Source organism: Rattus rattus, chromosome 11 (genome assembly GCF_011064425.1).
Source record: "Rattus rattus isolate New Zealand chromosome 11, Rrattus_CSIRO_v1, whole genome shotgun sequence".
Lineage (NCBI taxonomy): Eukaryota > Metazoa > Chordata > Mammalia > Rodentia > Muridae > Rattus > Rattus rattus.
The window spans coordinates 80436356-80463805 of NC_046164.1; the positions used below are offsets into that span (position 1 = coordinate 80436356).

The 27450-nt window shown below is 43.9% G+C and overlaps 1 protein-coding gene and 1 pseudogene across 2 annotated transcripts in view; both read left to right on the top strand.

Annotated features, from left to right (window-relative positions):
- The window catches only part of Spata48 (spermatogenesis associated 48), a 52819-nt gene extending 37022 nt beyond the window's left edge, over positions 1-15797 (top strand). Inside the window, exons 8-9 of one of the 2 annotated variants that reach the window (XM_032916536.1) lie at positions 9357-9464; positions 15578-15796. In XM_032916536.1, the coding sequence (XP_032772427.1) occupies positions 9357-9464; positions 15578-15701 (232 nt within the window). In that variant the 3' untranslated portion in view covers positions 15702-15796. Of the gene's footprint in view, positions 1-9356; positions 9465-15577 lie in introns of both variants that reach the window. The other variant, XM_032916534.1, reaches the window with a different exon arrangement.
- A 6019-nt stretch (positions 15798-21816) lies between these two features.
- Positions 21817-22884, top strand: LOC116912040 (annotated as a pseudogene).
- Positions 22885-27450: the final 4566 nt, after the last annotated feature.

The following is a 27450-nucleotide window of genomic DNA, read 5'->3' on the forward strand; positions in this document are numbered from 1 at the left end:
AAAACATGTTATGCTCACAAAATGATGTCGATCAGTTTCTGGTTGAATCACCTCCTTCTATGTTCTATTGTTTGTTAAATGTTTGTTTTTTTATTTCCTGTTATTTGCTTACTTATTTCCATTATTAATTCAACCCAATTCTTTTTCCTCTCTGTCAGGCTATAAAATATCTTTCAAAATTACCTTTAGCTTTAGTCCATTTATACACATTTTTTTTATCAAGGAATGTAAGCTTGTCTGTCTAGGGCTGAAAGCTATGCTAAGAGCTGGCCTAATGCAAATAGAAAATAGAAAAAATGTGCCTCCAACAAGCTAAAAATCTTGGTGGACAGACCATTTCACACAAGAAAACTGACTTTGCTCTTTGACCCATGACTGCTGAGAAATCATTTTTACATGTGGCTCTTCAAAGACAGCTGAAACCTGCTGCCATTTGTCAAGTCTGAAGGAACCAATGTAAAATTCCCATAAATTCTGCAAGGAAGTCATTACTACTCAAACAACAATTCTTTAAAAAAAATTGAAAGGAATAACTTGAAAGGAGTAAGCCAATCTTAAAGTGTTCACCAAGCATAAGATTTTGATGTTTCTTTTTATTCAATTATATACTTTATATTCAAGTATGAAATGTTTTGTGAAAAGATCTTGCTTTAAAAACAAAAAAGTCAAGCTTTCCTTGGGGTGATTTTTAAAAGACACTGAAACGAAAATAGGAGGTATTTAATTTTTAAAATGTAAAAACAGGACTTTGTGGGGGGGGAGGGAGTTGGGCGAGTGTTTTGAGTGTTTTTTACCTTATCTTGCTAAAGCTTGTGTTTTGAGAGACAACTAACATTTAGCTGTGTTTCTCCACTAAGGGCGCTAGAGGGCGTCCCAGGTTGCAAAGTTTCTGCTCGTGATTGATTTCCTGGTTTTTAACAGACTCCTAACCTTTTAACACAACAAATGTTTTCCATTTTTATCATGAAGTGTTTATAGATGCCGTGGCACTCAGTGTCGTTATTAATATATTCAACTGCGTAGTAAATGCCTGTGTGTTTGTCCACACTGACGCCGAGAAATCGATTTCTAGTGACCTCTTCCAAACTCCTCGCCCTGTGCTCCAGGAACCTTGCCATCTCCCTCCGAGCTCCAACCAAGAGGCTCCAAGTCTGGCTTTGTGCTGGTCTCCTGCTCGTCCACTTGGTAGTTTTACTACCTACAAATAGGTCTCCAATTTAATGTTACGTATTTTGCACGATATCACACTGGGCTTACAAAATATTAGAGTTTATAAAATATGTCTTCATTTCCATAAAGTCTCAAATCCAGAAATTCACATTTTTATTTTGTACAAAGAAGGGGAGAACAAACCAGCTAACAAAACGATGTCCTATTCAAATGCAAGCATGACTCTCTTTAAAATTTCACAGTTTTAAAAGAACTTCTTACCGAAAAGCACCCTGTGACATTATCTTTAGGGTCCAGAAGATTTAACCATGCCCTTACCTTTATCAGGACACCATCCTTCAACCACACAAAACATTACTCAGTAGACTTACAGAGTCTCGAACCCCATGCCCACCCCTGGGGAGACATTATCTTTCAAACTTCCTTCAGGTAATTTCTCTCTTTCTTTCTTCCTTCCTTCCTCCCTTCCTCCCTCCCTCAATCTCCTCCTCCTCCCACTCCTCCTTCCATTCCCCCCCTCCTCCTCTTCTTTTCCTAGTTATCAGGTCATCTGGTCTACACTGGTAAAGAACATTTCAAGAGTTTAAAATATTTATTATTTCTGTTGTAGAATTGAATCAGATCATTATGAGAATTGAGGGCAGAAAGCAGTAGTAAACACAAACCCAAACTCTCCTATGAGAACATAATTGCTACTAGACTCTGACCGTTCCTGCTTGTCAAATGCCCCTCTCACTCTTGCTGTGATATGCCACAGGGAGCACCCACCACTGTGATGTGACATAGGGAGCCCCCACCACTGTGATATGACACAAGACACACCCACCACCTCTGTATTATAGCAGGATTGTGAAATACACTTTTCCTAAACACCATGTCTTTTCTTTCAGATGTACTGCATTTGACTGATTTAAATTCAGATATAAATTATTTCCTTTCTCTTTTTGCCACTATACATTCTCCCAAATATTTTGAAATGTCTTTCATGATTTAAAGTTATTTACCTAGTGGAGATTCCTTGGAATAGATTACAAGGTGGAACTTTCCAAGCATTCTCAAGCCTCGTCTTTAGTCATTTTCCGGAGCTGGTATGACTATCCCGTGTTGATGTTCACTCAGCATAGCTCATCGCCTTTTAACGTCTATATATGCTGACATAACAATAATCAAGTATTTTTGAAGTATAGAAAATAAACTATCTCTTTGGTTTTTAATACCAATGTTGGAGATTTGATGATCCTTCATCTAAGTGTCTAAGAAGTCGGTGACATATGTGCACAGTATATCCATATTCACACACAGAGTTTGCATGAATGTAAGATTTAAGTAAACACCAATCATTTTCTCCATAATTCATTTAATGGCTGCATAATATTCCTCTATAAGACTATACCAAGTTTATATAAGCCAACCTCTCACAAAAAGGAAAAATAACTTCTGCATACATTTTTGCACAATTATGCCTACCTGCATGTATAACATCCATACAAACAGAATCAGGACATGTTTTCCCATTATAAATAACAGTTTCCTAATTTGGCACTCGTGCCCACATATCAAAAGACATTCAATGTTAAGGAACTTATAACTTGAGAGTAGGTCCGGGACCAAGAGAATCCAAACTATCCATAAAGTAGAACAGAAATCCAGAAGAGCTAGATTGACATTTCAGAGTTGGGAACTTATTTAAATTATATAATTAACCCCCATTTCTAATCTGAATCATACAGGAAATTAAGGTAAGGATCACTTTTGCTTTTAATATGACTTTGCCTCTTGACCCAAGAGATGGCCTAGACGTTTGATGAGGCTGAAACCAAGGCCACTAAAGCAAGTCCCTTTAGTGATCGCTCCATGACCTCCCATCTCCACCACAGCCACAGCCAGGACTGGCCAGGACAGAGAGTCAGACTTGAATGAAAAGTACACTAGGGGCCCAGGAGCAAGCTGTCCTATCTCTGTCCTAAGAGAAGGAGGGAGCTACCCAAAGTGTCTTTTCTTTCCTGATGGAGGGGAAACAGAGGAGAGAGCCCATGGCGCCTGCCCTAGAAACACGTGGTTCTAATCTTCCCAGAGAAGAGCAAGGATGGCCTGTGAGGGGAGTGCAGGTCCAGGTCATAGACCACGATCCCGTCACAACTAAGAACATCATCGTTTACAGAAGGTCACAGTCTCACAACGACCTCTGCTTTCTCAGTGTGGGGATGTCTGTGAGGACACATCAGCCAATAAAGGCAAGTTGTTCAACATAGATCCCCAGCAGGCACCTGAGAAGGTCTGGAGTGCCAAAGAGTGATCTCCTGCAGCTCAGTGGAATGCTCTCAGCCTTACAGAAATCCCCTCACAGCCGGGACTAAGATGGCTGTGACTAGCTGTCCCCGGTGTCAGCCTGTTGCTGCTCCTTGCCTCCAGACAGTCTTCCCAGAGCTCTTACACAACTACTCTCTCCTTTATCTTTCAAAAGTAGAATGAACAAGCCAGAGGTGCCCAAACCAGTTCTGTTCCCTTTCTGCCGACAAGGAGGGTGAGGTCAGAGAACATGACATGAGGAGCCCAGATGGCTCATTTCAGGAGCCCTGAGGTTGCATCAAGATAATGGACATCCTGACCCTGTGGCAAATGCTTGCCCTTAACACATGGACTATGGTGCTGTGTGCGTCCTGCCTGGTGCTCGGCTCTTGAGATTCATCCTTGCCTAAAAGAAAATCCTTGAGCCACGTTATCCCTTTGTCTCCTTGTAAATGGACGGTGGGAAAAATGAAGAAAACACAGAAGAAAAAAAAAAAAACCCACGCCAATGGGATGGTGGTAATAGCAACAAAGTTACAAAGTCCTGGAAATGGTTGGAACACATATCTTCAGGCTTTCAGGAAAACAGTTCAGTGACCAGAACTCATCACAAAGTAGCGAATGGAAACATCAGATCCACCGCAATTCTAAACACCCTCTCTCTGCTCCTGTTTCCCTGACTACGTGTTGAGCTTTTCCTCCCTTTCATCCTCTGAGCCCATTCTTCTGTCTCCCATCCACTTTCGCTGAGTGGCCTCCCCTCCCCCTTCCACATCGGAGTTCCTCTTGTTGACTCTGCTTAAGAAGACGACTACGCCATGATCCACGATTGTTCCTCAGCTGTACCACATGGCTCCAAGGCCCTTTCAGTGAAGGTGCAGTGACCCTGGATAGGGTGCAGTAGAGAGATGAGGAAGGCTCAGAAAGTTTCCATTTGAACTGGATGTGTGGAACCGGAAAGATGGCTCCGTGGCTAAAACGTGTGTTGCTCTTCCAAAGGACCTGAGCTCTTTTCCCAGCACCTAGATTAGGCAGCTCACAACTGTCTATATTTCTAACTGCAGAGGATCCAATCCTGTCTTCTAGCCTCTGTGGGCACTGCACTCGCATTCACATAAACGGACAAAGACACTAAAGATAAAATTCTTTTTTAAATTTAATTTAGTTTAAAATCAAATCTTTCAGTGAAATAAAACTGCAAGATGAAGTGGACCTAATGTCCCACATTTGGAAGCCCAGCGCTCAACAGGCTCGTGTTGAAAGATTGCTAGCAGCCTGGGCTACATAGTAAGTTTCAGTCAGAAAAAAAGAATTTTTATTTTGTCTAAGGTCACCCCACTGCTCAGAGAGGTCCCGGAGTTAAATTAGAGTTAAACGGGGGTTGGAGATTTAGCTCAGTGGTAGAGCGCTAAAGGCCCTGGGTTCGGTCCCCAGCTCCGAAAAATAGAAAAAGAAATTAGAGTTAAACGTTTCATTGGCTCCCTTCTCTCGTTGCCCACTGACCTAAGCGTCTGTGTCTTCAGATGGGCTGGCTGCGTGTGGAGTTCAGCTCCAGACAACTCGTTTAGTGTGCATGGCATCCGAGGTTTGATCCCCAGGGCCACCGGAGAATAGCATATGTGTGTTTACGCCATCCTCCTGGCTCAGCTGAGAACCGCCCCTGACCTTTCACATGCAGTCCGCTGCGTGAGCTCTGAGGCCCAGGCTGGGAACTGGTCCTGCTGCTTGAAGTTTGCTGGGCTCCAAGCGTATTACTTAGACTTTGCCTTTGTTCTCTCCTGAAATATGTGCATATGATACGATATAAGGTATAGGATTATATAGAAAATTGCCTCAGTGATAGGAGTCATTTTAAAGAGTATTTGTTGTACACAGTGAGTATTCAATCTGTAGTATACTGCGACATCTGTATAGGTGGCTAAGTCTTTAACCATATATTCTACACACCACCAGCTTTTCCCGAACTATGTATAGAATATATTTTCCTCATTTTCTATTTTAAGTAACGTAATTATACTTTAAATTATATTTCCCTTATTTTTTGCTAGCCTATAAGTAGTACCATGTGTATATAGAGTTAGGGTGAACTGGGCTTTGGGTCTCGCACCTAGAAGCCCAACACTCAGGAGACTTCTGCAGGAAGATTGCTAATATTGCTGATTTATTCTCTGAAATCATTTAAAAAATTTTTTTGCTTTATTACGCTTTATCGAGATGAAACGGTCAGTTGTCGCCTTAGCTAACAAAATATTCAAACGAAACCAAACCGAGACTCCTGGAGGAATGGGGTCTCCAGAGATGGGAGCAAGTCCAGGAAGCTACGCGCAGAGATAAAAACAAATGGAGAATCTGTGCAGATGCGTGCGCGCTGATTCGGGTCTGTTTCCACGTGGGCAGGCGGAGATCTCTAAACGCGCAGCAAAGAGCGAGGAAATTGCTTCCTTCCCTTTGTCTGAAAACATCCCCTCCCAGAAGCAGCAGTGCCCCCGAGAGTCGTCTTTACATCTGTACATCTATATATCTATAGATGCATCTATAAATGCATATAAAGTTACATCCACATGGCAAGTGCATGTATATGCTTATATCACAAGAGGGCAAAAAAGCTCTCTCTTGTGATGTCCCTGCAGGCCAGGGTTAAGGGAAATATATTTAGCATGAGCGTGGGTGAGGACTTCCATTTTCAAATATTTTAGCACTTTATTATGCAGCCGAATTCATCCGCGGCCTAAGCAGCTAGTTGGTCTACTAGTTGTGCGGTCTGTCATCATTTTTAGAGAAGATGAATCCGAGAGCGACCTTTATGTAATGTCACATAGATGTCAGTCAGGGTCAGTAAACAGTCTACAGGCCACAGAGTCACACGGCGGGTGGGGTTTTAAACGAAGCCCCTCTCATGATGGACACCTTGCTTGTGCCCGTCTCTCTGCTGTCCTAGCTGCCCAGCTGAGGACTAGGACTTCAGAAGCATTTTACTGGTGCAGGTGTTTCAGAGGCAGCGGAAAAAACCTGTCACACGGCTCAAGGGGATTTCCTTGGTACCATGCATGGAAGCTTCAAAGAATGCTTGGGGGAAGAGACGCACACACACACACACACACACACACACACACACGCACACACACACACACACATCAGTAGTTCGGCCTCATTTTTGGTACCTCTCCACCTTACAGCTACACTTTAAGAAACTCCCGAGAAATCCCTAGGGACACTGGCCAGAACTTGGCAGCTCCCGTTCAGTCGTACAGGCCCTCCCAACGGACTTCACAATGAGGTTCCTGCTTCTCAGCCCATTCTAGAACCTTTGAGAAATGATAGCTAGCAAGCCCAGACTCCCAGGCCCCGTCATTCCTGATTTAGTCAGAGTAGGAGAAGCTAATACATAAATCACCATCTTTTAAACAGCCGAGGACTCCAGTGGAGAGATCTGCAGGTCTTTCCAGCTGCGTGTACTGTACAAACTTTGTCTTTTCCACCTATGAGGCTTCTAGTTTGTAAATATTTTATTTTTTTTTTAAATTGTCCCGTCTCTATCTTTTCAACTGCAGTTGGCTGGACTGGGACCCAGAGAGCTTTCCTGAAGGTTGATGGCTTCTCACAGGCCGGGAGGGGGTAGACAGGCTCGCAGAAGCCAGCCTCCCAACCCTCTCTTGGTTTTTGCTGTTCATTATTTCCTAGCCTCAGAAAACATGTCAGTTCCTACCATTTGTTCTAAACCTGCAACTCTCGGTGTGATTTTCCTTTGCTTTTAAATGTGGAGGCTTTGAGCCAGGAGGCCCTCATCAAGAGCCGTAAAATGGCACGCTCAAGACAGCTGTGAGCTTTGTTAGAGCAACTTCCCGCTCGCCGCATAACTTTCCCATAACATTCTGATACTAACACGGAGTGAACCTAGGAAAAACATCAAGAAATGACAGGGAGAACTATAGTCACTTCGCAAGACCTTTGGGTTATATCACTGCCTGATGCCATGACTGAGGCAACCAGGAGAGCCTAACAAGACGCCAGATCCCAGGGCTGACAACAGGTACCGCTTGACCTCTGTCTTCACCCTGACACCAGAGCATGCACTTACATTCCTCACTAGCATCCCTTTTGTTTTCCTGTCATCTGACATTTTAAAGAACGTATTAGTCTGACTTCTGTCAATAAGAAAAAATGCCTGAGATAAGACAACTAAAGAGAATATATATACATATAGATATGTATATATATACATATATGTGTGTGTATATACACTCACATATATATGTTCAAACACACACACACACACACACACACACACACACACACACATCTATATAGTTCATAGTTCTAGAGGCTTCCATCTAAAGCCCTCAGCCATGTCCCTTTGGATCCACCACCGCACAGTATAACACATGGAAGTAGCAAATCCTGGAGAAGTCTGTTCAAATCATAACTAGGACGCAGAGAGAGAGAGATCCAGCCCCAGCAACCTCCTAAGAGCACTCCCCCTGTAGCCTAACTCGGCCTCTGTGGGCCATATATCCCAAAAGGTTCTACCACCCTCCAATGGTACTCTGAGATAAAAATCAGTCTGTCAATACAAGAAAAGCCATTGGATGGCATTTAAGATGCAGTCCGTGGGGTTGGGGATTTGGCTCAGTGGTAGAGCGTTTGCCTAGCAAGCGCAAGGTCCTGGGTTCGGTCCCCAGCTCCGGAAAAAAAAAAAAGATGCAGTCCGTAACGAGGAGCGACAACCTTTCTTAAGCTCCATTTTGCAAAATGTCTCTGTGGCTAAATCATCCCCAGAGAAAATGTTGTCGGGTGCATTGGCTATAAGGAAAGGACATAGCCAAGACATCCACAGAAGAGTTCTTCTTAGGTAGACATTGGGCTGTTGCTTCTGCCTTGTATTATTTAGTCTTGGGGTAAATTTTAAATAAGGGAAGCACAAAGCAAGAGTTGAAAGTTGCAACTCGGGGTGTGTTTGCAATGGTGGCTGTACTTTGTCTGCAGCAGGCTGAGGCTGAGGGGCCGATGGGCGTCAGCTCTGGGTTTGGACACCTGCATTGTGCCCCAGCTTTTTGGTGTACAATTAAATCTTCTTTTCTCGGGCTCCCGGTAGTTAAGACAGCCATGTTATTAACAGCCCCCAGGATTGAGCCTCACGTGGGGCTCTGGACTTCACCCGCTCCTTCCTAGGAAGCCATCGGGGTAAACCATTTTGAATGTTAAGGCAAGCATATTAATGAGTCTTCATGTTTTCCTGAATGACTGAGTTAAGTTATTCAAGGTTCTCAGTTGACTGCCCTTGCCACAGAGGTCTCCTCTGTACACGCTACAGAACCTTTTCCTGTGTTCTTATGCTTTCTCACTCTATCCATGGCAGGGAAAGAGAAGAGGAAACAGACCAGTAGGTAGTTTAAAATAAACAAGTCAGTGCGGTGTTATTGCACGGATTTACATGTATTGCCAATGCAGAAGTTCCAGAAAAGCATCTGAAATCTAGGATATGAAGGGTTACGGTGGCAAGAAATACATTTGACCAAAGACACCATGAGTGTAGACACAAGCATGTTTTTATTGATACAAAGTTATGTGTGGCATAGATTTGCTGTTTACAAATCTTTCTTCCTTCCATAAGCAACTTCGTTCACCTGTAAGTCATGGACATACATATTTAAAATGAGAGTTAAAACACACTTGAAATAAGTATTTTGGCACCAGAGCTGAGATGTTGCCTAGAGGTCAGCTAGCCCATGCCGATGACTCCTTTCCTGGTTGTATACCCAAGCCCTGGACCTTGTAAGGGAAAAACAATTTGACTGTGTCTTCCTATTTTTTCTATGTGTATCTAGTCACTATGACTATTCATTCCACCAGTCATTATTTTAATCTCCTCTTGCCCTTCTTCTCCCTGTTGACTTCAGTTCTGCGAATATCCCAGGATACACTGGCAAGGTTCATTTCACAGCCACCCACCCAACCAATTCTAATATTCCACCAACAATGCCATTATCAGACTCGGAGATGAACCGGTAAGTAGGAATCCTATTACTCAGTCTGCTCACATACATTAGAAAGAGAAATGATAATTATGGCTATTCCATTAAAGAACAATTAAATACTAAGTGTAAATTTGCACTGGCTAAGAAAAATGGAGAGACAAGTTCAAAAAAGAAAGCAGTTCATTTTTCTACTGAGGGGAACTTGACTCAGAACTGCCTTGAGGGGGGAAAAATTGCAGGTTAATGGTCCCGTTGACAATGCTAACGGCAGTCCCTTTAGGTTCTTCGTGAGAAGGCATTTCACCCCTGAGAGCCACCCCCCCCAGTTGTGTACATACATCATTAACAGCTATTATCAACACGGCATGCTACCTAACAGGAGCCGTGTAGTCCTTTCTTGTAAATGTCTTTTTATTAAAAATAAATTAAAAGTCTGTTGAAATTCCCAAGAATTTTAATGCCCATCTTGGCACATTGAAACAGAAGGCAGTGGATGGAGAGAATGGAAGAATGCTTTATTGGCAATCAGTAGTGGGAGGCAATCCACTTTTCTCGTCATACCTAAGACTTGTAAGCCCTTGGTAGACGTCTTGGTTTTGAACTGAAAGGGCTACACAGTTCTGAAAATGTGGGTGTTACCTGAGTCTAAGGCAGGCATGTGCAAGTGAACAGACTATGGTGGGCCTTCCTCCCTGTTGCTTGACCCAAATAACTCTACTCAACCCATCCTGGCAGTGGCGGCCGGTCTTCTACTCGCTTACCTATCCCAATGTTCTGGGTTCTCAAATGAAAGACCACACACACACACACACACACACACACACACACACACACACACACACACACACACGTATACTTTAATATGCCTTAAAAAGCTCAAAGGCTGGACCACTTCCAAACCTCCATGTTCATACCACACTCCCGTCCGATATTCCTGAGTTATTACTAATACCTATATTTCATCTTGGCCGCCCTGGACCCAGACCTGCAGCCCTCGCGGGCTGAGTTCTCCAGCACCTACATAACAACTGCGTTCTCTGTCTGGCACACCTCAGACGTGGCTTCTACTCCTCTCCCAGCATGGCTGCTCTTCCCCTTCCTGCTCCCTCCTCAGTCTGTTGCCTGGGAATCCTAAAGTCCCGCCTCTGTCTCCCTGCCCAGCCATTGGCCACCTGCATTTTTTTTTTTTTTTTTTTTTTTTTCAAACTCGGGGCAGGGTCCTCGGTGTCTTACGTGCAGACGTGCAGATTCTCGTGTAATTTGGGGGACCAAATTACCATAATACACGCAGCATCAGACAATCCACAACACCTCCCCACAAGCACACCTTTTCCTCTAGATTACATTTTCTCAGTAGGGGAATATTCCAGTCTCCACTTGGGCCAGACACTGAATGCGCCTATCCCCACACTTAAGTCTGAAGTCCTCAGTCTGTGCCCAGCGAGGGCTTTCTGAGGACTGAGGCTAGGACTTGATGGTTAGGTGGAGCTCCTCTTACCGGAGACTGGAACTTTCTGGGAAACCGCAGCTGTCAATGAATACAGCATCCACGAGGAGGGTCACCTAGCTGCTCACTGGGTTATTCATTCATCCGTTTTCATTCCATTCACATGTTCTCCGATCATATTGTCACATAAGGATTGTGCTCCCAGCAATTCCTAGGAGCACAGCCTGTTCACAGGGAGTGAGCAAGAAACTGAACATGAGTCTGCAGCAATGGATGACACCCAGAACCATTACAGGATGGTCACCTTACACACTCAGTTGCCGTTACTGTCTGGGTACCCAACGAGGAAGGGAATCTTACCAATCACAGTTCACACTGAGGGAACCGAGGCACATACAAGCCGCGGGGATTTATGGGGGGGCTTAAGAAGATCTAACAGTAGAACTGCTTCAAGGAAATTGACTCTTGGAAGGGAAGGGTCTCAGATACGACAGTCAGGGTAGAAGAGAATCTTAGGAAAGTGGCTGGGGCCACTCTAAGTCTTCTGCGCACTATCCATACCACAAAGGCTCTTCTGTACGTGCAACGTTAAAGAATAGGAAAGGTATCATTTGGCAGTGGGCTTTCTCAGCACATATAAATTTCTAGTTTGACAACCGCATTGCACACCCAGCCATCTGGTCCCAAGTATTGCAACGGGAAGCCAGTACCCTTCAGGCTAATAGTTGGAGTTCAATTTAATTCACTTCTAAGCCTTTTTTCTAATATTTGTAAGTGTAATTAAAAAATAAAATTTACTATATATATCTAAGGAAATGTGGTGTTAAAGGATACATAGAGAAGGAAGTGGTAAGGTAGTCCAGCAGATAAATATGTTCATTTTCGTCTCAGCTCTCCACCCCCAATGGCAAGAGTAGGTAAAATCTACTCCGGAAGCAAAAGTTTTGAACGCAGTACACTGCCATCACCCATTAGCCTTCCTGTTATGTTAGATCTCCAAGCTTATTCTAAACTATTGCCATAGCTTGCCCTCTGGCCAGCATTTCTCATTTCCTCCTACCAGTTGTTCATCCTCTCTAACCCCTCTCTGCATATATATATATATATATATATATATATATATATATATATGTATATATGTATATGTGTGCAATATATATATGGTAAATGTGATCATGTCACATTTTTATTCCACTTCTAAATTTTTCATTGAGCAGAATGCCCTTGAGGTTTGCCCACGTCATGGCAAATGTATCTCCTTTAATCTTATTCAACCTCTTTTCTAAGACTGGAGGACTTTCCAGAAGGGTTTTAATTTGTATAGTTATGTCATTAACTCATCCATCAATAGGCATCTGGATTATTCCATATCTCGGCTATCGAAGAGAGTGGTGAACATGTGATATGGATGTGTCTTTGAAGTAGTTCTCATATCCTTGGATGCCTATGTTCCTGACATGGACTGCTGGATCATCTCAGAACTCCATTTCTCACATGCCCAGGGCCCCCCATGCTGTTTTCCATGACTGCACCAATCTATACTCCTTCCAACACTGGGAAAGACTCCCTCCTCCCCAGTGTCACCAGTGCTCCCTGTCTTTTCTCCCTTGATAAGAGTCCCCCGAGTGAGTATGAGACAATATCTCATTGAGAGTTCATATTTGCATTCTCTGGTCATTAGTGATTTAGAGCATTTTCACATACTTTTTTCCACCCCACAGTTGGTCTCTTTTGAAGCAAATCAATGCAGGTCCTTTAGTCACCGATGGGTTTTGTGGTTGAGTTGCATTTGTCTGCTTGTTTGTTTATTGGTACGTCTTGGATATTAACCCTTTATAAGACACTTAGGTCACGAGTGTTTTTCCCAATCCTTCGTTTCCCTTCTCTTTTTGTTGCTTCTTCATCCTACAGAAGCTTCAGCTTGCTACATCCTGGTCTTATTGTTGATGTGTAGCCCCAGCTTTTGCAAGGTATCATGCAAAGGTCAATGTCAAGGCGCATTTCCCAGGTCACAGATCCATTTTGGAAAGCAAGACTGAAACAATTACAATTTTGTTGCATATAGAGACCATAAACCATGCCAACATTGAATATATCCTTGTACCTATCAGGATACAAGAGTGAAGGTTAAAAGTTCCGGTAGGCTGATTCATGATGTGATTTCCATTATGAACTCAAAGACCCCCACTAGAGCAAATGCAGACATTTCTCACATCTCTCCATTTTGTTCGCAATCCCCCTTAAACCCCACCTGTGTGAGGCTTTACCCAGACATCCTGTTGCTGTAACACCTTCCCACACATCCTGCACCTCTGCAGAAGCAGACAATCCAAGAGAGGGCAAAGGCTCCTTTTGTCTTTCAGATAAACCTCTACTCTAAGCTAAAAGGTATCCCTTTGTTTTGCAATCAGAGAGAAAAATCCAAGTCTTTCCTAGGAATATTCCCATCCCATTACCAATACATACATGGGGATCATTTATTAACCCAGAGTAAGGACATGCTATTTTCCAAGGTGGCTTTTCTGAAGCTCTCAATCTGAGGGGGAAGAACAATAGAAATAGCAACCACCAGAGTGTTTCCTTCAGCTCAGAGAGCGTTTGTGATGGCTTCACTCTGACCAGCCTACAGCATACAGTCGCCCCTCATAAAAACTTTCAGCAGCCAACGTGTTGAAGAAAGGACAGTCCAGAGAAAAAGGAAGAGTAAATTTAAGACAACTCTGTATTGACAGAAGGATGACGCCTCTTGCAGGAAGGAGGGCCAGCTCCATTTAGTCTGGCCCTTGGAGTAAAAAGAAGGGGGAGGGGGTGATCAAAGCTCTCCTCCATGAAGTCCCAGCTTCTGACATTTTTGTAGCACTATGTAAGTGCTTTTCTATGTGAAAACATAAGGCCATGTGTCTGACTACTGCATATCATGCAGACTCAGTGAGCTGTTTTCTTCTTGGTCCTGTCTATGTGGGCTAATACCTGTTTCCTATTGTATTTTCTTCTGAGTGTCACATTATCTGAGAGCATTTTTACTCCACTGTATGATTTCTGAGCCTTTGTAATCTGTTCCTCTCTTTTTAGACACCTATGCCTGTTATTACCAAGCCTTTTCGGGGCTACATATAATCTTCTAGTCCTTTCAGCATGCACCTATGAAGAGGCCTGGGTCACCCTCCTTTCCTCTGCTGCTTCACCCTGCTCCCCACGAGTCCATCGTGGATTCTTTCTCTTCCTCTCAGGAAGATGGTCACTCACTTGTGAAAGGCTTGTCCTTCCCTCTCAACTTGAAACCTCTCCATGTCTGCTCATGTCTTACTTAGCATCTGGCTTTCCTCTGCTTCTGGCTAGTCTCTTGACTTCTAAACTTCTTAGAGAAGCAACTGCTCTCAGTGTCCTACTTCTTCCTCCTAGCCTGTTCCCCAACCTTATGCCATCTGATAGCACTGGTAAAGTGAGGTCTTCCTGCCAGATTGAGGATTAATGGAGGGACAGGGCACGGGAACCGTTGACATCTCTTCATAGAGAAGGCTTGAGCCTTTTAATTGCTTAAACTTTGGAGGATCCATGAAAAGGAGTCTCCATTCTGGATTTCAAGCCAGATGGAGTGAACTCCAAGTGCCTTTGGATTCATTTGGGGACAGAATGCAAAATAGATGGGAAGGAAACAAAAAGAAGAAATGCACAAGGAGTAGATGGGCCACACATACAGTAGATAGGAAGGAACGTGTATGCAAACCTTATTTCCATTAGTGGGGCTCTCTGTGTGGTCTTTACTCTATGATGTTACCTGCACAGGAGCTGTGCCATCTTCTACAACACAGTTTTAAAAGAGATTACATACATACATACATACATACATACATACATACATACATACATACAATATCATGTTAATTGCAGCCCAAATATGAAGCTACTTCAGATTGCTTCATACAAGCATTGCAGTGTGTGTGTGTGCGACCAAGTTCATGGTGCGTTCAACAGCCGAGCTCTGCATACTGAGGGTTCTCAGGCCTCGTCACGATATTTGCTACAATGCAGAGCTTCGCTCTAGGGTGGTCATTTAAGGTGCACCTTGCCTTCACAGCACCTCATACTTTCAGGTTTCTTTCCATGAAGTCTTAGGAAAACTTTGGTAGGGTGGATTCATTGCTGCAAACAAGCCAGCTAAGGCACACAGTGAGATCATGGCTCAGCAAGCAGACAGCTTGAACCCAAGGCAGACACAGGCCCTGCTCCTCAGTTCAATGTCTGACCAGCCTGTGTGTGCTTCCCTCCCACCAGGCTCTCCCCTGAGCTCAGGTTCCTGCCTTCCCAAGCCTTCTCCATACACCTTTTTGCTACTCTCTTCAAGTAGACTCCGTGCAAATGCCCTTCTCCCTCCTGGGGTACACCTACCACCTGGGTCCTTCCATCAGGAACTTCCTGCAGCAGACGTTGGGTTTTCTATGTCCACCTCTTCTCTAAGCATTTGCTATAAACCTAGGATACATTTTCAGAAACAAAACACTTGGCACAGAAAGTCGGGGTGGCCATTCCCAGCCTCCTCTTGTGCTAATCTCCACTCCACCTTTCCCTGGAGAGCTCCTCTATCCTTTCCACTTCTGTGCATCGTTAGTTGGATAAGTGTGAAGTATTTGTTTTCATGTTAACTATTATGTCTTTTTTTTTTTTTTTTTGTCATCTTGTTCCATTCGGATCCTAGCCTCTTACTACAAGAAATGAGAGTTGACCGCTTCCGTCACCAGGGCCCGTTGTCCCAAATGGTGACAACTGTGAAGCCCTACAACCCATTCAACAGGAAGGAGAAAGAAACCCTTGAGTACTGAAGGAGACCACATCCCTGAGAGACTGCTCAGTTCACCTGGGGGGGGAAGGCTTTGTACACATTGATGATGGAGAAAAAAAAAGAAGAAAGAACACAGAACGTTGTAAATGTGTGTCTTTGTGAATTTGGGGTAAACGGAAAAACAACGTGCCAAGGCCTGAGCTCAGGCTCTCTTCCCCATGCTGGTGGCTGCTCACCCTGGTCTGTGATCCATGATGGTGGTTGGGACCCAGAGGGAATAGGGAGCCTCCCTAGAGGGTCGTGAGTTTGAGAAATAGAGGTGATCTTGCCCAGACCCCACGTGTTAGCAGTGAGGAAACTGATCAGTGGAGAGAGACAATGACATTCTTTTAGTCACCTAGGGGACATTATCTAGAGACAGATAGGAAACTTGTTCTCTCCTCCAGAATCTCTGCTGTAGAGAATGAAGGACCCCTATGCTCCCTGAGGGTCCTTAGGCAGGCAGGGTCAACTATAACATCTTCAGATTAGTGTGGCCTAACTGTGGTTCACTAAGGAGAACATAATAGCAGAAGTGTCCCACAGTCTCCCTGGCACAGTTCTATTCATAGGTTCGGGAAGCATGTGCATGCTAGCTTGTATACATCTGTATAAGCCTATTCGAGTTACAAAGGACTTTTATAATCTTATTTAATTTGCATTTGATGTTGCAGCCCCATAACACATTCATGCGTCATTGTACACATACCTTGCTGTTTTATAAATAAAACATATAAAAGCTAAGAGTAAGGTATTTATCTGGAACTCGGATTGTCTGGCTGTGGGTAATTTACCTTAACCCTGACCCATTTCTGTGCAGATTGGGTAACCTTCAATGAATTGTTCACAAACAAAACTGGACAAGGAAGGAACAAGGAATGTTTCGTGTGTTTCTAGTTTTCTGGAGTGCTTCTAGAAGGTTCTGTTTGGCATCTCACCCACCCCCAAAATACACAAGAAGAGTGTTTACCACAGAACTCCAAGTCAAATGCCTTCAAGGGAAGCTAGGACTTCACTTCCCCACAGAAGGAAACCGGAAATGTAGCTCCCTTTCTGCTGGAATGATAAGTTGCCTTGGCGGACAAGGAATTAATTTTAACATTGACCCCCTACACTGCAACAAATGGAAAACCGCCAGTCACTGGGACACACTAAAGGTACGACTTGCGTTTTGAGAAGAAAAGAAGTGCTCCATTTGAGCACAGATGATAGTCTAATTACTTTAAGAGACCACATGTCCGCTGTTAAGGTTTGAATTTGAAATGTCCCTCATGTGTTCTAACACTTGGTCCCCAGGTGGCATACAATTGGGGAGCCCAATGGGCTGAACCAGGCTACTGCTGGAAGTGGCTTTTGGATTATAGCTTGGCCCTAGGTAGGCCTTATCTTACTTTCCTTTCTATTGCTGTGATTATAAAACAAAACAAAACCAAAAAAAAAAAAAATCCACCATGACCAAAAGCAATATGGGGTTATTTCATCTTATATTTTATAGTCTGCCATGAGGCAAGTCAAACCAGAAACTTAAGGCAGGAACTTAAGCAGGAACTGAGACAGAGGCCATGGAGGAATGTTGCTTACTGGCTTGCTCCCTCTGACTTTCTTGGTTTGCTTTCTTATATAACTGGGGACAACAACCTAAGGATAGCACCACCCATAATGGGCTGAGCCCTTCAGTATCAATCATCAATAAAAAAAAAATGCCTCTCAGGCTTGCCCATAGGCCAATCTGAAGGAGTCGATTCCTCAACTGAAGCCCCCTGTTCCCAGTTGATGCTAGCTTGGGTCAACTTGACAGGCTAACCATCAAGTTAACCATTATGGGAAAGATAAATCTGCTGCACCAAGATGAGAGTGAGGAACCTTGTCCTCTTACCTCCACAGTGTTGCCCACTCTACACTTTCTCTGCCATGGTAGACTTCATTCCTCAACCCAAGAAGCAAAGCAATTCTTTCTTCTTTAAGGTGACTCTTAGGGTATCTTATCACAGCAATGAGAAAAACGAAGGTGCAGAAGCAAATTAACATCAGACCAAGATAAAAAAAAAATCTTTGATTCTGGAATATTCTTAGAGAGACACAAATGAGGTGAAATGAGCCCATCTGGCAAGTAGATCACTGGGCTACCTGACATTCAATTTTCAGCAAATACTTTGGGCAAACCACTTGTCAGAGGTACTGCTGCTCAACCTGAGGTATCTGCTCATCTTTCTGGGACTTTTTTTGGGGCAGGACAGAATAACAGCCATTGTAACTGTTTGTGCTCTGAAACACTTTTCCATTCTCTACAGTGCAGATATCAGAACCCCATCAGGGCTTTTGCGCCCTCCCAAAGCTGCCTCTGAAAAGACTTTGTAACAGCCCCAGGGCCTCACTCAGAAGAGAGAGACACACTGACACTTCGTTAGGCCTATAACTCAACCTGACTTCTCAGTTGTGAAGATACAAGACGAATCCTGCTTATCACAGACCTAGAATGTGGGTCAGATATAACCCCAAAGAGTAGAGCCATAGCAATGCTCCTGGCCTGGGCGTGTGAGCTACAGTATTGGTGCCTCTGCGCTCAGCACTTCAAAGATGAGTGTCACAGGGATATACACACAGCTGCTCTTCAAATCCTACAACCTAGACTTGGATTATACATCCACATTAGGATCTAGCACACAGGCATATTTTCCTCTCATTCAGTGCCCCATACATTGCTACTCTCACAGACTTTATGTATCTGTGAAACATATAAAAATATAAAAGAGAGTGATATAGTAAAGAAAACCTCTGCTATTTAATGTAGTTATAAATTACGGCATGCGTGCTCAGTAGGGTGGTACACACCCACAATCCCACCTACTCAGGAGGCTGAGGTAGGGGGATTACTCATTCAAGACGAGCCTGAACAATTTGCCTGTCACAAAATATCTCTTAAAGGGCCAGAAGTATCACCTTGGTGGTACAGCACTTGTCTTGCTGGCTGCCAAGCTTATTCAAGGCCCCCGACGACTCATCTGGAAGACAAATGTATATTACGCCAGACACTTATGAAAGTTCACAATATAAAAAAAGGTAAGCCTTGTGGTAGGGCAAAAACAGAAACCAGAAATGGACAGATGGAATCGTTTTATACTGGGGGGGGGGATAAATTTTACTGAACATTTGGTTAGAACAAATATGTAGAAACACAAAGAAAGAGAGTAGGTGCTCCTCGAGAGTCCATGACCAGGCATGGGTAGATGCCTAGGTTTACAGTACCAGGATGAATCCCGTCCTTTTGCACAGTCCTTAAGCCCAATTAGATGGCTGCCAGTTGCCCCCAAGATATGTCACTACTGCACTCTTGGGGTCATGTTGTCATGCTGGCCATTGTTGAGGGTCTTGGGCTGTATGACTGATTACTGGTTGCTTTTGTCCTAGTGGCATTGTGACCTTGATGGTTCAGTTGGGAGACTGAAGAACTTAGTGGCAGGAAAACATCTCCCCGCTCCTTAAAGACTGGTTTTGAGAGTAGAATGCTAGGCAGAGAAAAAGGGGATAAACGGGGCCATTTGTAGCCAGCTGCTACTCAGGCGCCATTTGGGACACATGCTTATCTATGCCAGCTTCCTCCGGTTTAAAAAAAAAAAAGGACATTTACATGGCTGATATCCTTTTCACCACCAACAGCAGGTGCCTCCCATATTTGAAGACGTCTCTAAGACATATAAATATCAGTCCAATGGCATCCCCGGACATGGTCCCTAGGTCAGTAACCCACTTTACAAACGGCTTTGACAATGGCTGATAATACCGTTTGGTGGAGGCAGCAGGATCTTCTCTTGCCAGGAGGAGGAAACAAGGAGAAACTCTGTTTTATGTTCTCAAGAAAACCAGGCTGGATCCAGAGGTGAAAAGAAACCCCACACACCTAAAAACATGTTAAGAAGACATTAGAATGACAGTCCCCTTAATGAGGTACACAATTCTATGGCATCAAAAAGCCATCCTTTTATTCACTGCTGAGCCCACCCACTTTCTGAGTTCTACTGTAGAAAGAAAAGCGTTTTTTCTTCTTTTTTCTTTAGATCTTGGTCAGAATCCTATCCTAAGACTCCTCACCAGTATTCATTCTCTCCCCACCTCTCCTCCCTTCCTCTGTCTTCCCTCCCTCTCTCCATGCACTCATTGTGTGTGTGTGTGTGTGTGTGTGTGTGTGTGTGTACACCCACACAACGTCTAGCAAAATTCCATTACTGAATCTGCCTGCTTCCTTGATCTGGCAGAGAATGAGTAACTTTTTCTCCTCTCCATCTTTCATCTCACACAAGCTGCCAAGATCTGCAACTTGCCCGACTTCTTGTTGTTTTCTCTGAAGCTTCACTAAAATTTTCCTCAAGTTTTCTGTAGATTCTGCTTTTAAAATAGGTACTAGTCTAACAGTTTTTAAAAAGAGACCCTGTATCTTCAATAATCTGTTAGTTTATCCAGCTCAGCCTTTTTAAGATTGGAGAGGGGTGCTTCTATATAAATAAAGTTATTCAGAGCAAAATGTTTGTTTTCCTCTGCCTTGCAGTAAGCTCTGAGTTGATTCAATAGTCACATTAACATAGAGACTCAGACATATGAAAGAAGGGTTTCACATTTACAAGTGCTATTTTGAGAAACCCTTTGAATTATCCTGGTGCACACACCCAAATTCTGGTGGTTTATAAACCTGCACCCCACCCACTCCCACTTTCTACACAGTTCTGGGTTCTTCTGTGTGTACTACAAGGTCCTTATGGTGTCGGAGGCTCCTTAGATGGTTAAAAATACACCCTCACACTAAAAACAAATAAAGCTTTCATTTTCTCAGAACCGTCTAGTGCACTATGGGCAGTGTCGCTAACTGGGATCTCTTCTCCTCTCTTCAAATTGTCTTTGTGGCCAGAAAAGGCAAGTCCCTGGCAGTTGAAACGACCCAGCATTTCTTTCATAATACATTGAACAAACTCTAAAACAGATTCATCTGCCCCACTTTGTCCAGGGTAGGCCTGGGTCTCTGGTCTTAAGAGTATTCACACTACAACTGCAGACTCATAACCATCAAAGGCACGGGAGGAACACTCAAAGCTTGCAGAGTTACCATCGAATATGAAACAGCTATGTGTGTGTGTAAAACATTTTGAGGATTGGTGTAAAAACAGTATCATGAAACCCATTGTTTCACATAATAAATACTATGTGTTGTGAAAATCAGCAATTTGTTTGATCTTCACTCTTATCATGCTGGGGGTGATCAGCTCTTTATTGTGGCTTCCACCATCAGCCCGAACAAGGCTGAGGCTTGCCTCCTACTCTCCAGACGAGCTACCCCAGTCACCTATTAAAGACGAGTAAACCATACTAGAATTATACAGATAAACAGGCTGCCGGGATTCATATTTATTCACTCAATAGAACTTCAGGGCACAGCCCTGAGGGGCTCAGGAAGCAATGAGGAGAAATGCACAAAGAACCATAATACCATATTCATGCCAAGGGGCCTCAGTGAACAGTGGTCTGCCATGGCCTCATTTTCTAGGAGGTGTGCTACTCATACACATGTATGTTAGTAGCTAGATAAATATCAACAGGCTTGGACCCCTCCCTCATAGTTGACTTTGGACCTCACCTTTTGTCTCCCTGGTGGCACTAGAAATAACACCACAACTGTTACCATAATATTGAAACTTCTATAAGAAGACACTTCAGGGCTTCGTTGAGGCCCATGAATGGAAAGTAACTCTTCCTGGTCTAAAGAATGGAATCCCACTCATTTCTACCTCTGACCCTGGATATAGAGAGGACATTCCCATCTGCCTCAGAGATTAAAACCATGATGGTTTATAATGTAAATCGGAGCAATGACCCCTTTGGTCATTGGCTACTTTCTTCCTTAGGAGTGGTTCACTTCTTTCTGTAATAAACTCTATGTCCTACACAAGGGTGTGTAATAAACTCTCTCTCCCATTCTACAACCTGTACACCTCCTTCAGTTTACTTGGCAGAGAACACAGGGCCAGGGAGTCAACGGTGAGCAGAGTATAAATAAATAGACATAAAGGGTAATCCAGTAAGCATCAGTAGCATATCTTTGCCTTAAAAAAATACTTGACTTTGAAAAAATGAAAATACATGGATTAGGCTGTCATTTCCTGGACGAGAGCAGAGTGGACTCTGAGCCCTTTGCAGCAGCCAGAGCTGCAGCCACTGTCGCCCGCAGCCAACTGCCACCATGGCGACGATCGTGGCAGTGAAGTGATCAGAAGCCGGGCACCAGCGGTTTGCTCCCAGAACAATGCCAACTGTGCAGAGAATTTCATCCAGAGCATCTTCTCTACTGTGCAGCCGGCGCTGAGGCAGGAGGTCACGCTGATTGTGTGTGGGAACGGCTGCTTCTACAAAACAGAAGCCATTGTAAGCACTGCCGCGCCTAATGGGATTGGTTGCCTGGTTATTGGAAAGAATGGAATTGTCTCCACTCATGCTCTATCTGGCATCATCCTCAAAAGCAAAGCCATTGGTGGGATCGTTCTGACAGCCAGCCACAATTCAGGAGGGCCCAATGGAGATTTTGGAATCAAATTTCAATATTTCTAATGGGGATCCTGTTCCAGAATCGATCACTGATAAAATTTTCCGAATCAGCAAGACAATCGAGGAATATGCCGTTTGCCCTGACCTGAAGGTAGACCTCAGTGTTCTGGAAAAGCAGCAGTTTTACTTGGAGAACAAATTCAAGCCCTTCACAGTGGAGATTGTGGACTCAGTGGAGGCCTATGTCACATCTTCGACTTCAACGCACTGAAGGAGCTACTCTCTGGTCCAAACAGACTGAAGATCCGCATAGACGCCGTGCACGGAGTTGTGGCACCGGATGTAGAGAAGATCCTCTGTGGAGAACTTGATGCCCCTGCAAACTGAGCTGTGAACTGTGTTCCCCTGAGGGATTTTGGAGGCCATCACCCTGATCTTAACTTCACCTATGCTGCTGACCTGGTGGAAAGCATGACTCCGGGGCTGCCTTTGATGGTGATGGGGATCGTAATGTGATTCTGGGCAAGCACGGGTTCTTTGTGAACCCTTCTGACTCCGTGGCCGTTGTCGCTGCCAACATCTTCAGCATCCCATATTTCCAGCAGACCAGGGTCCGTGGCTTTGCACCCAGCAGGCCCCACAAGCAGGCTTCCTGATCTCCATTGCTCTGAAAGTTTCCCAGCTCCAGAAGAGGACGGGCCACACGGCACCCACTGTCACCACCCTCCCCCAGGACCTGTCCACACCACCTGATTGAAGAGCGCAGACGGAAACAGTGTATTCTTCTGGGCCTTTTAGGACTCAATCTTCATATTTTTTTACTTCCCACTTGATAAACAGCCATTTGTCAGGCACTGCCACTGTGTGGGGGAGAGGGGATACAGCCCTGAGGGCCCGCACCCTTGTCTGTTCCTTCCTTGCCATATTGAATTGCTGCTGTGTGGGCCTTTGTCTCCCAGCATCAGGTACAGGACACTCCACTCCACTGTAAAATCTTGGAGGCTGAGGGTCAGCAACAAGGCCATCTCCTGTCCATAGCGCGCCTGTAAAATGAGATCACAGTTCCTACTCCACTGTGAAAGTGTCCCCATTTACTGTTTGCACGTAATCCGACAGGATACGGTTTCCGGTTCCTTCTCTCTAATCAGTTTTTCTCCGAATGTGATAGATGTGCTTGTCCGTAGATCTCTGTGTTGTTTTGCATCTCCCGTCTGCACAGATATTTGGGGTATTAAAGCAGAGTGTGCTACTGTTAGAAAAAAGAAAAAGGAAATGTATGGATTACTTTGGAACTGAAGGAGCCGCGCTGATTCACAGGGAATGGGAATCTAGGGGGCCCCACAAAGTATTGTTACAATACTGCAGGAAAATGCAGGTATTTTCACAAAATATTCTTCTAATATTGCAGGAAAATGCATTTATTTTCAGCAGCTATCATCGTTTTCACTCCTGATTGTTTTAGTTTTGTAACATCGTAAGTCCTTCCTTAGCCAATCTACCCAAATGGTATTCAGAAACAACCCTGTGATTTTAATTAATGCATACATTTTTAAAATTTGCTTGTCTCTTTCACTATAGTTGACTTTTAATATGGTCTCAATTGCTGCTAAAATATTTCCAGCTTCATCCTCACACTCCTTGAAGTTTGGCAGGAGAGTCCCTGTAGCCCTCTATCTAAACTGCTATTGTGGTTGCAGGTGGGGGCGGGGCTGGCTTCTTCCTGCCAGCCCGCGATGTTGCAGGCTACTCTGTGTGGGTTTCCAGGGCAAGCTCTGCTGTTTCTACTTTGTATGCTGTAATGGAAACAGCTCTTCTTTGTCACATTCACACTCTGGAAACGAGGCCCTAAAACGCGTTTGGTGTAAATCTACTTTTCCAGTTCTGGAAGACCGTTTTCATTTGTGTCTCCTGTGGGCAGAGCCACAGATTAAAGATAAAGCGAGACTCACTGAGCGCCCTGTGGGGACGAGCAGGAAGAGGTGTCTGAGCAGAGAAGGGAAGGGCCTCAGTCACAAGGTATAGGCTGTGCAGCAGAGGACTAGAGTTCATTTGCAGAAGGCCAGATCGAGGCTACAGACTGTGACGGAGTCCGTAACCCTCAGCGGTTACTTGCCCACGCAAAGCATAGTCGTAGATTCTCTTGAGTGATTGATGAGTTTTGGGGCACTACTGGGGCTGGTCAGAAGAGTACTGTGCAATGTGGAAATCAAATAGAGAGAGGGAGGAGGAGGGGTTGATGATGTATCTGAACAGTATGTTGTCGGTTGCCTACTAGAAAGGATGGTCACAGATCAGCAATTCCAAAACGAAGCCAGTGTTCTAGGTAAATGGAATGGTCTCTTAGTATCTTTTGAGGGGAACTTGTTCCAGAACACGATGGATGGCAGGATCTACATACTCAAGAGGCGTAGATGACATTTCATAATGTACATATAACCTACCCACAGCTTCTTATGTACACTACCAACCCTAGATTGTTTATAATACCTAATACAGTCAAATGTTATGTAAGTAGTTGTTCTATATTAGCAATGAGTAGTTAAGGAATAAAAGGTAAGTGCATATTAGGTATAGACACAATGATAATGCTTTCCCTAAATATTTTGAATATTGAAATATTTTGAATGCATGGGTGTCGAACAGGCAGACTTGGAGGGCCAACAATGTTCCTGATACTATGGTTTCCTGTGATCCTGTTAACACTCAGTCACAGATGAGGACAAATGTAACCAAAGGACTCCCTGGGGTCTCTGGAAAACTGTTTTCAAGGTCACTGTCCTGACAGTCCTTTCATGGGGTGTTTCTAAGACGGGTGTGAACAGTCACGGGTTTGGCTTTCAAAATCTGAAACCTAAACAAACAAGCGAACCCAGGTGTGCTCAGTGTTGTTGGGGAAACCCCTGAGTTTCCCATTGCTGCCTTGGATCCCACAGGATTGCAGCCCAGGCCTTAGAGAGAAACTCAACTTTAGGGCATGATGTCTGTCCATCAGTGTGCTCCTCTCAGCAGTGCAGACAGGGGTAAAAGAAAACACTAAATCTCTCTACCCTTCAGTCATCCAGAACGTCACGCATTCAGAGTTGCAAAAGAAAATCCAGCTGTCGTGGACAAATTGGGTCCCATGAACTATGGGTCAGTGGTGGCCTAAACAGAGCAGAAAAGCAAAAGCAAGTATAGGGAGCTTGCTGCTAGTCTGTGCCTTGACACAGCCCTGTGTCTTCTGCATAGGCAGTTCTCTTGTCTTCCTCTTTGATTGATAAGTGATGATTAATTATTTAAAATTTCTCAGCTGTAAATGGATTAGTTTATCTTCTCTAAAAATGTGAGTGAATTATGTAAACTATGAGATTTTAGAAAGTAGAGTACTGTAGCAGATCAAAAATTGTGTCTGATTCCATTTCTGAAAAGTGCTTGTGTGTGTATGTGTGTGTGTGTTTACATGTGTGTACATGAGTGTGCATGGCATGTATGTGCATTTCTCATTCTCCTTGGACTTTAGAAGTTCCCTTGACTATGCTTGTCTTGGAAAAAGAACTTATATCTTTCCTAATTTTCTCATCAAACTAGGGTCAGAAACATACCTTTTAGGTCATTGGTTTTCTTAGTTTGCTATTTAAAAGGATATGTCTCAACTGCCTTCTACTAAAGGTCACAGAAATATTAATATGCTTCTAAAACAAAAGGACCAAAAGGCTTAGCTTTCAACATAAGTTAAAGTGTGGTGATGCAAATTGCAGAAAATCAGTGGCCTGTATCTCCCAAGAATTATTTAATAATGAATTTATCGGTAGAAAAATAAAGGGCCTCTCAAGTAACTCATACACAAAACAGCTAAGGCAAGCACAGGGAGAGGTAGAATTAGGAGACACTCTAAGAAGTACTGTTCTAAGACGGGACAGTGTAGCGTTCTCATGCTCACAAAAGTTTTGAAAAGGTGTCCACCCACCCAAAGTGTAGTGACTTCAGCCAAGAAACCCAAAGAGGGTGTATGTCATGTGGAGAGGATCCAGCACAGAAGTAGAACCTAAGTAGGTTAGCCAGGCTCATAGTTGGTTCAAGCCCATCTTTGTGATTCGATAAACAAATATACAGGCTACATTTTATATTGCCCCTCACTCATGTAGTCACCAGAGTTTAGGAGTGGGCTTTGCAGCTCTGTAGAGGTGAGTGCTCCTGGAACTTTAACAATAGGCAAGGGACCTCGAAGAGCCTTCTCTCTCACCAAAGTATAGGTTTTGTGTCAGTCATAGTTTGAACACAGTTCCTTCGAAGTTTTCATAGCTTACCTGGTGGAGGAGTGTTGTGGAGAGAAGGGTATTGATCAAATGGCTACAGCTCACTCAAGATCATAGTGGAAACACCCCTTCCTCTTCCACAGGCCTTGCTGACAAGAGCTCGTAGTTCCAGAGGCACCCCTTCTGTGTGTATGCTCAAAGGTGCTGCCTAGGTAAGGCAAAACAGTGAGCTCAAAAGTCCAGGGGCAGAGAGGTAGGAGAACTGTCTTCCAGTGACGCTGGTGAGGGAATTTCTTTGTATGGAGGGACCATGGCCTTCTACCTTGTCTGAGACATGAACTCTTGTATATCCTGAGTGTGAGACAAAAGCACTTGCGTAATGGTGATTACAGTTTTCTGCTAATACTCACTTAATCCTTATTCTCACAAATTATAACACTTAAGACTTCCAAAGTCCATGTGTATGTACCATCAGAGTTCTGATGACTGTCCTCATTCCTGTCCTTTTTGTCAAAATTATCTTATTTCATGGCTGTCAAACTTGAATCTGTTGATATAGCATTTCATAAAAATACTTCAGTGACCACATTTACCTTTGGAGAGGGTCCCCAGCCCGATAGCCAAGCACAGCAATCGTTCAAAGCACAGCCTTGGGGTCCCTATATCGGCTCTTTCCAGGCTCATTTGTTTGTCACCCTTTCGGTTCGTCTCTGCTATGGCAGGCTGACAGCGTCATTGCACGTGTTTTAATTGTGTCTCTTAGCTTTGCTAGGCTCTCTGCTTGGTCTGCACCAACTTCCTTCTCCTAAAGTTCCCTGTTCATCCTACGAAGGCAACAACAACGTCCTATAAGGTTAGAAAAATAAGTCATCATATTCTTGCAGAAGAGGGAATGTTACAAGAAAGTAATTAAAGTTCACATATATGAGAGCCAGAAACTTGATTCAGTAGATAAAGGTGCTTGCTGTCAAGGCTGACAACATGAGT